This window comes from Corythoichthys intestinalis, chromosome 18, assembly GCF_030265065.1.
Source record: "Corythoichthys intestinalis isolate RoL2023-P3 chromosome 18, ASM3026506v1, whole genome shotgun sequence".
NCBI lineage: Eukaryota > Metazoa > Chordata > Actinopteri > Syngnathiformes > Syngnathidae > Corythoichthys > Corythoichthys intestinalis.
In genome coordinates, this window is record NC_080412.1 from 18,567,294 (window position 1) to 18,580,300 (window position 13,007).

The 13,007-nt window shown below is 40.1% G+C and overlaps 1 protein-coding gene across 4 annotated transcripts in view; it reads right to left on the reverse strand.

Annotated features, from left to right (window-relative positions):
• Window positions 1-13,007, reverse strand: part of slc8a4a (solute carrier family 8 member 4a) — a 71,235-nt gene that overhangs the window by 56,941 nt on the left and 1,287 nt on the right. For all 4 annotated transcript variants that reach the window (XM_057821258.1, XM_057821260.1, XM_057821257.1 and 1 more), the window contains 2 exons: window positions 12,914-12,987; window positions 82-1,449 (listed from right to left, as the gene is read on the reverse strand). In XM_057821258.1, the coding sequence (XP_057677241.1) occupies window positions 82-1,413 (1,332 nt within the window). In that variant the 5' untranslated portion in view covers window positions 1,414-1,449; window positions 12,914-12,987. The remainder of the gene's footprint in view (window positions 1-81; window positions 1,450-12,913; window positions 12,988-13,007) is intronic.

The following is a 13,007-nucleotide window of genomic DNA, read 5'->3' on the forward strand; positions in this document are numbered from 1 at the left end:
AGCATTTATTGGATTTTTAGCAGCCAGAGTAATAAATAACGCTTAATTATTCATGCTTATTATGAACCAAGCCTTCCTCACCTTCACTGTGCAGCCACCTTCTCCTCCATGACGACTCACCGAGAGCTTTAAAGAACCGCAGTTCTCAAAGCACTGATAGTGTGAGGGGTCAAACTGCAGGTAGATGGTGTTGGGATCCTCCTCTTGTCCACTAGCCTCATGACAGCTCACAACCTTCCTCGCTTGGTCGGCAGCGTGCTTTTTCAGTATGTTTCCCGCGCCGATCATCATCCGCGTGGCCTGGATGCGGTAGAAGGCTCGGCTCTTCTGTTGTTGGACCAAAACCTGGTAGTTGGCCATCTCAATCAGCTGCTCCATATCCTTCTCTGGATGTCTCTGCTTTAGTTCTTTTAGGGTGCGTGCCATCTCCCGTCTCGCTTCCTCTTCTTGGTCCTGCTCCGCACTCAGCCCTCCACCTTCCTCCACTCCCTCCAGCATCCCGTCCAGAGCTTCTTTCGGATGAGTGTGGGAGTTGACCCCCTGGCCGTCCATCTCCAAGTCCATTTTGGTGAACATGGCATCCCCTTCAGATTCGATGATGATGCCACGGTTCTTGTCAGCGCGATAGCGTTTATTGACGTACTTGTAGAAGAGCAGTCGGCGGTCCGCGATCCAAGCTTGGAGTACGCAGAGTGGGAAGAAGAGAAAGGTAAGGACCGCCTCCCAAACGTCCACTTCGCCAGGGGAGAACACAGATAGAATGAGGTACAGCCATATGTAGGCAAAAATACTCCAGGCGGCAGTGACAAAAAACACCCGAAGGTGCTTTATCTTGCGGGTTTCGTTTTCTGGCACCACATAGACACAGATAGCGATGATGATGAACATGTTGAAAGCGGCGCTTCCCACGATGGTGCTCGGTCCGAGAGCTCCGGATTCAAAATTGTGGCCTACCACTTCGATGACGGAGAGAAGGATTTCTGGTGCTGATGACCCTAAGGCCATTAAGGTCAAGTTGGAAACGGTCTCGTTCCAAATCCGCACGGTGGTCGTCGTCGTCTCGCCGTTGGGCTTCTTGATGGTGATCTCTTTTTCCTGAGAGGTGATGACCTCGATGGACGACATGAAGCGGTCAGCGATGATGGACATGCCAAGGAACATGTATATGAGAGCGGCAAAGTAAACTATGGCTCGGGCCACCTTATCACCAACCACTGGATTCTGGGGATTCCACATAGGCAGCACCACACCATCAGAGCAGTTATCTTCACTGGAGCAGTTACCGGGCGTTCTGCCGGGGTTTTCGTGGCCGGAGCTGCCTTGTGACACGTGAGGGACTCCCGGGAGCAAAAGTAGCAGGACTGTGATGTATACACAAGGGGCGAAAGATGGAGTCCACTTTTGCAGTAACATGGTGCTGTGAAGCTAATTGCTATTCTTCTGAATTTTCTGAAAGAAAATAACGGTGACATTTTTTATTAGTCCTTTCAGTCACAGTGCTTACTACACTTGTTCAAAAGTTGCTTTCTGCTATATGAATGTAATAAAAACATTTAATCAGGTGAGTGACTACTTTTGGTAATTGAAAATTATTATTGTAATTTTTGATTTATTATATTACAGTTTTTCTGAATTGCTTTGGTACGTTTCTCAGATGAGACTTGCAATTCTCAAACAATTACTAGTTCAACTCTCACATCACATCACTAGTGCACATCATGCAAATGATTTTGTACAATTCTCTGCTGTTTCCTACATTATCAGTTGCATCTGCCATGATGGTCAAAATGGATTATCATGGCTCTCTATTGAATAGTCTCACTAGCCACAACATCTAATCATTACCTCAGTGCATAAGCCTTTACATGCAAAATGGATGAACATGTTGTCAGAATATGTCAACGTGTGGGTGATTATTTCTGAGCATTTTCATTACTTATTTCACATAACTTACTTTAACCTGCCAAAATTTGTAATGGTTTGGGACAATGTCTTCCACCACGCCAACATAATCAGGGAATGGTTTGCAACCCAAAACAGAATAATGATGAAGTTCCTACCACTATACTCCCCATTCCTCCATCCCATAGAAGATTTTTTCTCCACATGGAGATGGCTAGTGTATGATCACCAGCCTCACAATCAGATGACTCTCCTGGATGCCATGAATGCAGAATGCAGTGACATCACAGCAGATGCCTGCAGAGGCTGGATAAGGCTTTCAAGAAGATTCTCTCCACGCTGTGTGGCAAAAGAGGACATCCGTTGTGACGTGGACGAAAATTTGTGGTCAAACAGAGAGGAACGTCAAGATGTGAATAGAATAGAAAGAATGGGTGAATAATCCTGACAGCAATTGAAGTTGAGTTTGGGCCGATTGTCTTATGTTCACATTTCTAATTTTGCTTTTATGTTATATTTCTTTGTGATACTCAGTGCTGTCTTTTGCTTTCTGTATGCAATTACATGGTCTGTAAAGGTTGTAACAGTAAAAATGTAAACTGAATCTTGGCCAGTCTCTTGCAAAACCCCCACACACACAATGGTGTAACTTGCCATTTTTATCAAAACGTACGTACAGTACACCATCTTCAGTGTCAAAGATTCCACCAGAGAAACTGTTCAGTTGAGAGCATGACTAAGCCATTTGATCGTCTTGTCTGTACACAATGAAACAAGGACTTATCATTGTGACAGCACTGACATCTTCATTGACACATAAATTTAATTTTGAGCGATACACTAAGTATTTTGCACAAAAAACTGGCTTTTGCAGGTAATCCAGGTTGTTTTGCTACAGTGTATCACAAAAGTGGGTACAACCCTCGCATTTTTGCAGATATTTAAGTATTATCTTTTTATGGGACAACACTGACAAAATGACACTTTGACACAATGATAAGTAGTCTGTGTGAAGCTTATATAATAGAGTTAATTTATTTTCCTCTCAAAATATTGCCAATAATATCTAAACCCCTGGCAACAAAAGTGAGTACACCACATGGGAACTACGTACATACCTAAATGTCCAAATTGAGTACTGCTTGTCATTTGCACTCCAAAATATCATGTGACTCATTACAGCAATGCTGTTAGCATTGCTGCAGAGCTTGAAGGGGGGGGGGGGGGGTCATTCCCACCACAATGCTTGACTGTAGGCATGACACACTTATCTTTGTACTCCTCACCTGGTCGCCACCATTCCCCCCCCCCATTCTTTCTACACATCTTGGCATTCCTCCCTGTTGGGCCATTTTCATTCACGTCACAATGGACGGATGTCTCCTCTGGCTATACAGGGTAGAAAGAATCTTCTCGAATACCTTATCCAGCCTCTGCAGGCATCTGCTGTGATGTCACTGCATGCTGCATTCATTGCATCCAGAAGAGTCATCTGAATGTGAGGCTGGCAATCATACACTTGCCATCTCCATGTGGAAAAAATTCTTCTATGAGTTTGAGGAATTGAGAGTATGGTGGGAGAACTCCATTACCGTTCTGTTGTGGGTTGCAACCATTCCCTGACTTTGTTGGAGTGGTGGAAACCCACATTGTCCCAAACTATCACAAATTTTGGCAGGTTAAAATGAGTTATGTAAAATAAGTAATGAAAATGCTCAGAAATAAGCACACGCATGTTGACATATTCTGACAACATGTTCATCCAATGAAGTAATGACTAGATGTTGTGGGTGGTGAGACTATTCAATAGAGATCCATGATCGTCCATTTTGACCATCATGACAGATGCAACTGATAATGTAGGAAACAGCAGAGATATGTACAATATCATTTGCATGGATGTACGAAAACATCTACAACTTGCTCAAAGAAATGAGAAACTGCTTTTTGATGTGCACTCGTGATCCGATGTTGTGAGGATTGAACAAGTAGTCTTGAGAATGTAAATTCCGATCTGAGAACGTACCAAAGCAATTGAGAAAAACTGTAAACTGGGAAGATTAGCTATATATGCGTATGTTTCAGTGCCATTGACGGTGCTTGAAGTCCAATCCGTTTTGACTGAGAGTGGTGAATGAACAAATTTCATAGTCTGTTGAAGTTAACAAGAACCAGGAGCTGGCAACACTCAGAGGCAACGAGTCAGAACAGGGCCAGAATTCATTCTCACTGCTCTGGATTAAATCTCCAGTATTCTCATCCTGTCACACCATCACAGACACAGTCTTTTCTTTCTCATTTTAAACAAAGTCTATTTTCGGCATCTCATCTAACATTATCGACTGAGTTGCTGTTTCTCTTCGTACTGCAAGAGCAAAGGTTAACATTTCCACCGCTGCTTTCGTGCAAAATGACCACACAATACTGTACGTGTGGGCGTGAAGCAGGCCAACACCAGTGACTCAACGATTAGTAGGTGCCAATATTTGTGCTTTCCAAACCTGCTAAGCTATTAGATCCCACGTCATTTGCATACAAAAGAGCACGAGTGCCTCTATTATATGAAGCTCTTAATTCAGGAATGGCACTGAATACTGAAATTGCAAATCTCTTCCAAAGTTTTTGCCTGGCGGAAATACCGAAGAAAGAAATTAACCGACGGCATTAAGCTTATTAATGCATTGCTGGATATCAGATCACCTGCTCCTTCTTCCTTTGGGAAACATTTTATTCTTTGAGAATGAATCCCAGTGGCAGTGAGTTTCTATTATATGGGAATTGTAAGATGTTCATAGTTGCTCTGAAATTAAACTATTCTTAAAGGGAACCTCGGACTTAAAGGTTCTAATAAGCCACAGTTGTGCTCTTTTATGTTATTATTAGCGCTGTCAAAATTATCGCGTTAACGGGCGTTAATTAATTTTTTTAATTAATCACGTTAAAATATTTGACGCAATTAACGCACCAGCTGGCATATTGCCTCAAACATTACAATGAGGCCGTTTATGGACATTAAGAGTGAAGAGAATGCCACCGGCCGCTTGGGGGCAGCGCCGTCCCATACTCATGTTATGTCTTCTAAACGTGGGAGAATTAGTAGTTGTGAGACGTTTATGCTGTATTCACAATGCAATGCAAATTGCTATTTGTGCTCCACACATATTTCGGTAAGTTTTCTTTCTTTTAGTGGCAATTATGTGTCTCTTGTTTTATTTTGGGTAAGATATGTACAGATACAGTGGGGAGAACAAGTATTTGATACACTGCCAATGGGTTTTGGCAGTGGATCAAATACTTGTTCTCCCCACTGTATATGTTATACAGTAAAGGCGAGTGGACACAGGCGCGCCGTTTATTGGCATAAGCTTCTCCTTCACAACAAACATAACTATCCTTTAGCGAAAGCACAACAAAAATAATATTCCTATCTCTCTCCAAAAAAAATAATGTTCTCAAAAAGAAAAGCACTTCAGTCTATAGTAATGAGGCCCTATTCTGACACACAGTTAAACAACAATGCTAAATAAACTGGCATTCCATATCAATTTAGCTATGCAAAATACACGTAAAACTTTTCACTCTATTTTTATTATTGTTATTTTTTATTCTTATTATTATTATATTAACTCTACTTTTGATAGAAAATTTTACAAATTTTATTAAAACGAAAACATGAAGAGGGGTTTTAATATAAAATTACTATAACTTGTAACTATAACATTTATCGTTTAAGAACTACAAGTCTTTCTATCCGTGGATCACTTTAACAGAAAGAATGTTAATAATGCCATTTGTGGATTTATTGTTACAATAAACAAATACAGTACTGATGTACAGTATGTTGTATGTATATATCTGTCATGTGTCTTATCTTTCCATTCCAACAATAATTTACATAAAAATATGGCATATTTTAGAGATGGTTTGAATTGCGATTAATTGCGATTAATTACGATTAATTAATTTTTAAGCTGTAATTAACTCGATTAAAATTTTTAATCGTTTGACAGCCCTAGTTATTATATGTTATATGTTTTTAGAAACACATAAAATATTGCCATTGATTTAAAAATCTATAATATTTAGTACAAGTTTTGACCTACGGAGGGCGCCATGTTTTATGCGCACAATGTAGGCTCAGGGTGATGATGTAGATTTTTACAGTCACTAGATGAACAAAACCGGGTTACTCAATTCCTTCCATGCGGCGAAACGTCCAACACATCCCCACATCGGTTAATAGCGGCGAGTACTTACTATTTGTGTTTTTATTGGGTCTTTTATTACCTTTTCATTGCCTCAAAATACTTTTTGCATGTGTTTCCATCTCATACTTTTAAGCATGGTGTTTTCTTGTGGTAGCTTTAAAGCAGATTGTTGATCTGTTGACCACATTAGTCACGTAGAGTATGTAAACCATCCGTATTTGATATTATTATGTTTAAGTATTTTTTCTTAAGGCATTTTAGTATGTTCTGTCTGTATGCATCACAACAAAACAAGCTGAAAGAGTACAGCAGTACTTTGGGTGTCAAATTCGCTTTGTTTTGCCTTTGTAGCACATTTTGGCAGAACACATTTTGTTTTTCCTACCCTCGTCTCGTCTCATCCCGTCTTTCCTGTACATTTTGCTTTTGCTGCTCATTTTGTGAAATATCAACAGTGCTGTCATGCTCATTAATCTTCCTCTCAAATTGAAAGGGTTGTATAGAAGACATGTTCATGTCGCTAGAGTCATACTTTCGAAGCCCGGCAGCATAACCATGTGACGTCACCACCCTGTGACGTCAACAACAATGGCGACCTACTAGTTAACTAATTTTATAAATTATATATAAACGACAACATCAAGAGAGGTTTCAATATTAAATTATTTTAACTCATAATAACGTTTATCTTTTAGGAACTACAAGCCTTTCTAACCATGGATCCCTTTAAATTAAGCACACAGTAAGCCATACTATCTCTTGCAGCATTCCAACTAAAGAAACACATAATACCAAGAAACTACGGGTTGGCTCATTCAAAAAGTTATTCAAAATATATCTTCACATGAAATCTGTCAGTGGTGAAATAAATGTTGGGACATTGTTGTTAATCTTACCTTAAAAAAGTAATTAGTTACAGTTACAAATTACTGCTCCCAAGAAGTAATTGAGTTAGCAACTCAGTTACGTGAAGGCCTTTTCACACTGGCGTCAACCCAGTGTGAAGAGCAGCCCACAGCAGCGTAACACGGGAGTAGTCACATAGTCTGACGGAGACGCTGTCAGGAAGTGAAAAGCGGGAAGCATGTCGACTATACAACCCCTAGCAATAAGTATGGAATCACCCGTCTCGGACAAGCACTCACTCTGACATTTTTATGATGTAGAACAAACTCAGATAAAAAGCTTGAAAAAATAATAAATTACTTCAAAAGTGCAACTCTTTAGCATTCAGAAAACTAAAAAAATGAATAAAAAAACATTGTAGTGGTCAGTAAATGTTACTTTTATAGAGCAAATGCAGGGAAATATAGAATCACGCCACTCTGAGGAAAAATATATGCAATCATGAGAAACAAACAAAGAAATAACAATCAAAACACATCTCTAGTATTTAGTTGCACCGCCTCTGGCCTTTATGACAGCTTGCAATCTCTGAGGCATGGACCTGATGAGTGACAAACAGTATTCTGCCTTAATTTGGTGCCAACTCTCTTTGATTGCAGTTGCCAGATCATCCTTGCAGGCCGGAGCCTTGCTATGGACCTTTTTTTTTTTTAAATCAATTTCCACCACAGGTTATCAATAGGGTTGAGATCTGGGCTATTTGCAGGCCATGACATTGATTGGATGAGTCTTTCTCCAAGGAATGCCTTAACAGTTTTAGCTCTGTGGCATGATGCATTGTCATCTTGGAAAATGACAAACAAATATTTTTAATTGAAGGGATAAGAAAGCTGTCTAAAATTTCAATGTAAACTTGTGCATTAATTGAAGATTTAACCACAGCCGTCTCCCCAGTGCCTTTGCCTGACATGCAGCCCCATTACATCAAGGACTGAGGGAATTCTGATGTCTTCTTCAGGCAGTCATCTTTGTAAATCTCACTGGAACAGCACCAAACAAAACTTCCAGCATCGTCACCTTGTTCAATGCAGATTCTTGACTCTTGACACCTAGTCCAATGCAGATGCAATGCACTCTTGACAACTTGATTATTGATGTGATTATGAATTATTTTTTTCAAGCTTTTTATCTGAGTTTATTCTGAGTGAGTGCTCGTCCGAGACTGGTGATTCCATACTTTTTGCTCAGGGTTGTAGTCCCAAGCACCAACGCGTTTATTTTTCATTGTTGCACAAGAAAACAGCGACTCGTTCATTCGCTGCCAGCCTTCCAGTTCAAACTGATTGGACATTTGCTCGTGATAAACTCATTTAAAATTCACAGCAGAACGAAGAGCCATATGATTGGACGTCTATCATCGTCAAAATACTGTGGAAAACCGTGTTTCTTTGCCTGCAAAATGGCCATTTGAAGAGTTTGAAGTGAATAATTCAAGGTGGAGAGCCAAAGGAACCCAAAGGCTCCACATCAGCATCAATATGAACTGAGAGAAAAAACAGGACACGGGGGAAGGTGTAATCTGATGCGCCTGATCAAAATTTTAAGACGGTTGCAAAAATAGGTTGCCTCTCCACGGCAGAGAAGGGAATGTGACAGCATAGCTACACCTCGTGTTCTCATTGACATGCAACAGAGGGAAATCCGACAATCTCCACGCTGACCTGCGAGCTCACGTTCGACAGGGCCGTCACATTTCAAGGTGAAGTGGCGCAGTTGCAGAAATCACACACAGAGAGGGAGAGAGACGTTTGTTTTTCTCTGACGCCTCAAATTGACAACGAGCAGATTGCATTTGTGCGAGAGCAACATCACTGCCATCACACTGTTGCTCCGACGGCGTAAGGCATCAGCACCATGGACAGCAACTCTGACAAACGCTTGACTCCCTCTTGCCTGAGGATGTCTTGCAGCGTTTCATCTCTACTTTTAGAAAAGCCCATACAGACAATTTAATGCTTCAAAGGCTTTAAGATTAATCGTCCTGAAGAAGAAACAAGAACGGATGCTGCTTTTAGAAGAAACTCAGCTGTGCCAATTCAAGTCATAGATTTCTGATATAACACTAAATATAATGAGAAATTTGATGATATTTCGTTTGCACAAATGTTGAGTGGGCGGTGTTTCTATGGAAATAGTAAGCCCACCAACTGATGGGACTACAAGAGGAGGAAGGCTTGTGTTTGCGCACTGGTAGACCTTTGTCATAAACAGGTAGCACTTGTTCCAGTGAGTTATCACATTAATTCCATCGTTTGTAACCGCAGCATATTAGAGCAATTCACTGCTTCCTAGAATGCAAACTGGAAGACTGCCAGTAAAAACAACAATATATCATGCTCTGCTGGGCTTTAATATGTAACCACATGGCAAGCTACCAAAAGAATGAACATTAAAAGAAAACCTGATTTGATGGATGTATGATTTGATTATTTACGATTTGTATGTTGCAAGGGTATAGGTTTGGTCTCAACATTGGTAGGGGACAATACAACAGCATAAACTGCATCTGCACTTTTTGCTGGGGCCGGGATATTAATAACACCAAACAGATTGGGTGAACGGGGGTCAGAGCTACATTTCTCACAATATGTACCGAATTAATTGAGAGGCTAAATGATCAATGCAAAATAAATCAGTATTGACTTATACCAGTGTTGTTTATGGCAGTCCTTTTAATTTTCGTCTTAGTCTTTTGGACAATAATACTTATTAGTCTTAGTCATATTTTAGTCATTTCAAAATGTGTTTGTCTTCGTCTAGTTTTTGTTGACCAAAACTCAGACTAATTACGTCTAGTTTTGGTTGACATTCACTTAATATTTTCGTATGTAAAATTCGAATGTTTCATCCCAAAAATTATTGAATAAAAAAGGTTTCCAAGTTCGAATTATTTCGAATGAACATTGACAGACGAGCACATATTGTAGTATATATAAGCATTTACAAATCTATCACGTGATAATACACACTCAGCAGGAAAATAGTACATTATTTTCAATTAATTATACCCAGCTGGAAGCCACGAACTGTATGTAAAAAAAGTTGTCACAGAGTTTAAGAGGACGCTCACCGTTAGAAATATCTCAATGATAACGCGAACGTGAATGCTATGCTAATGCTACGAGTTACATTTAATGTGTGATGATCACTCAGCACAGACCTTTTAAGGCTAAAGCAGCATTTCATATTATCTCTTGCAAAGATAAGAAGACAAATCTTACCGTGCGTGTCTCAAAACAAGCAATGAGGAGACTGGAGAGGACACTAGCGGGTGAGTTGGGGGGCTCAGGATGCCACATGAGTGACACAACCAGACACTGCTACGATGCAGGCTAACTACCGTATTTTTCGGACTGTAAGTTGCAGTTTTTTTTCATAGTTTGGCTGGGGGTGCGACTTATACTCAGGAGCCACTTATGTGTGAAATTATTAACACATTATGATAAATTTCACATGTTATTTTGGTGTTTTGGAGTGACACTGATGGTTTGGTAAACTTGTTAGCATGTTCTTTATGCTATAGTTATCTGAATAACTCTTAATAGCTATGGCCACGTTGGCGTTCTGCCTTTGGCAATGTGTGTTCAATTGTATTCTTGACTTTTTTATATTGAAATGCATGCTTTTAGTTTGTGGCGCTTTCACGCCCACATGGAGGCACACTCGCACTTGTTTACGCGAACAAGAGCGCTCACACGTCAGAAGAAGACGGACAGCTAAGCAGCGTTTCTGAGAGAGTTGGCGAGAGAGAGAGAGAGAGAGAGAGAGAGAGAGAGAGAGAGAGAGAGAGAGAGAGAGAGAGAGAGAGAGACGGCTGCGAACCTATGTTAATTGTTTATGCTTGTAAAATATCTCTACGGAGGCAACGCCTGTGTGTACCATTTTTTTCTGTTGTTGTGTGTTTTCCACGTGCGATCGGACACTTAGAGCCAGTTGTGTGGTTGTTTGAACGATGTGCTAATGCTAGCGAACGCATGCTAACCGTTTGTGTCATTGCTGTAATAGCACCTAATTATCATTTATTTACATTGATGCGAACCTGTTTGGTATTGAGGACTAAATTGATTCAGCAAATTATACGGACATCCAGCATCATCATTTGGGAGTTTAGCTCGCTGTATAGCCAGGACCGAGCCGTAGCGTCCTGGTGAGGACAGGAAGTTATCCATATATCAAACGTGTGTTTGGAGGAAAAAATGGACTGGCACATTCAGCAAGTAAAAAGGAGTAAATGCATGTCTAAACATAATGAAAATAATTCACTTAATAATGGTAGGGTCGATTCTATTCTCATAACATATGGAAAGACAATCTAAATTACCTATACAAGTGAAGCCAGTATATAATGCAAATAAGGTTGCTTAAAAGTTTGTGGGAACAAATTGGCACCGTTCATACACAAATGCACAAATCCAATTTTTTGTCATATGTTTTTTTGGCATGCCCGTTCAGACTGCCTTTGTCCATTGAGACCATTCAAGTATTACGCATGCGCACTAATTCGCAGTCCGACACGCGCTGAGCAAATCACTCAAATGACAAATGACTACACATGCTGGCTGTCATTCCGGGGCAATCATATTTTGATTTCCAAAAAGAGGACACAAATAACAGACATAAATAATCCCCGTTTAGGCTTATATTCAAAGTTTCTGTGGACTGATAGCATGCACGCACTGTCCGTGCATGTCACACACACATAACTCGGCCGTGTAAGCAATCTTGAAATATTGCTAATATAGAACAGAGAGAAAACCAATCATTGTCATGCTTATCCTCAACCCATTTTTTATTTTTTTATGACTGTTGCCAAGCCTGACCCTTCCCCAAAAGCCGTGTTCAAGGCAAGCTAGGCGCTAACGAACAGCTGCACCGCTACCGTAGCGTGCCGTCTCTCTCACTGTTTGATGGTGTAATTGCCGCATGAATTCCGATTTTGGGAGACTTGCCAGTTCAGACCGCCGTTACATTCTGGAAAAAAGTGGCCCAGATCAAATTTAAACCACATACGAAAGTGACCCAGACCATTTGAAATGGTCCACTTCTATGCGACTTGTCCCGTTCAGACCGTCAAGTTAATGCCTCACTTGAGTGGGAAAAAGACCTTCAGTATTAATGTAGCCCTTGAGCATCCTGAAAAGTTGGTAGTGTTATGTCCCTACCGTCCCTATGCAAACCTACACCCTTGGGATGTTAACCAAATTATGGTGGGCTTCAAATTTGAAATTGCATTCATTTATGGTAAAAAAAATATTTCAAATGTATTTTTTGAAATGTATTTGTAACAATTTTTACAAAAACAAATACTGTAATTTTTTAAACTATAAGACGCACCTGACTATAAGCCGCACCCAACAAATCTGATAAGAAAACTGCATTCATCTATACATAGCCAAATTGGACTAGAGGCTGCAGGGTTCTACACGATGGAAAAAAGTAGCAGTCCCAAAAATTAAGGTACAACAACTTATTACATTATTTCTTATGACTGTGTCAGAGGAATGAATGAATGCATGCATGCTAATGACAGATACCATCAAAAATGACATTTACTGAATGACACTTAATTGACACTTATTCATGACAGTTATTACCACCCAACACTGGCAAAGGGATTAACTCATTCACTGCCATTGACTGAAAGACACTGAATCCATTTCAACTGTGATGGCTGACATTGGGTGATCATGTTTCACTACCACTGAAGGCAGTAGATAGTCCAATCCAATTTAAGTGGGAACTTCCCAATCAAAATGGATTGAAGGTCTCTCACCATCAATGACAGCCTAACCCTAACCCTTAATCAAAGACGTGGCCATTATTTAATACATTATCAATTGAATAAAATACCATGAATTGCCTCTATTTAACATCAAGTGAGACATTTTTTGACTTACCTTGCAACAGTTGTTCAGTCAGCTCACTGTTTGAAGTTGGAAGCTTCAGAAGTACACGTACTTTTCATTTTTCTCTGTGGGAACAAAGAAGGTC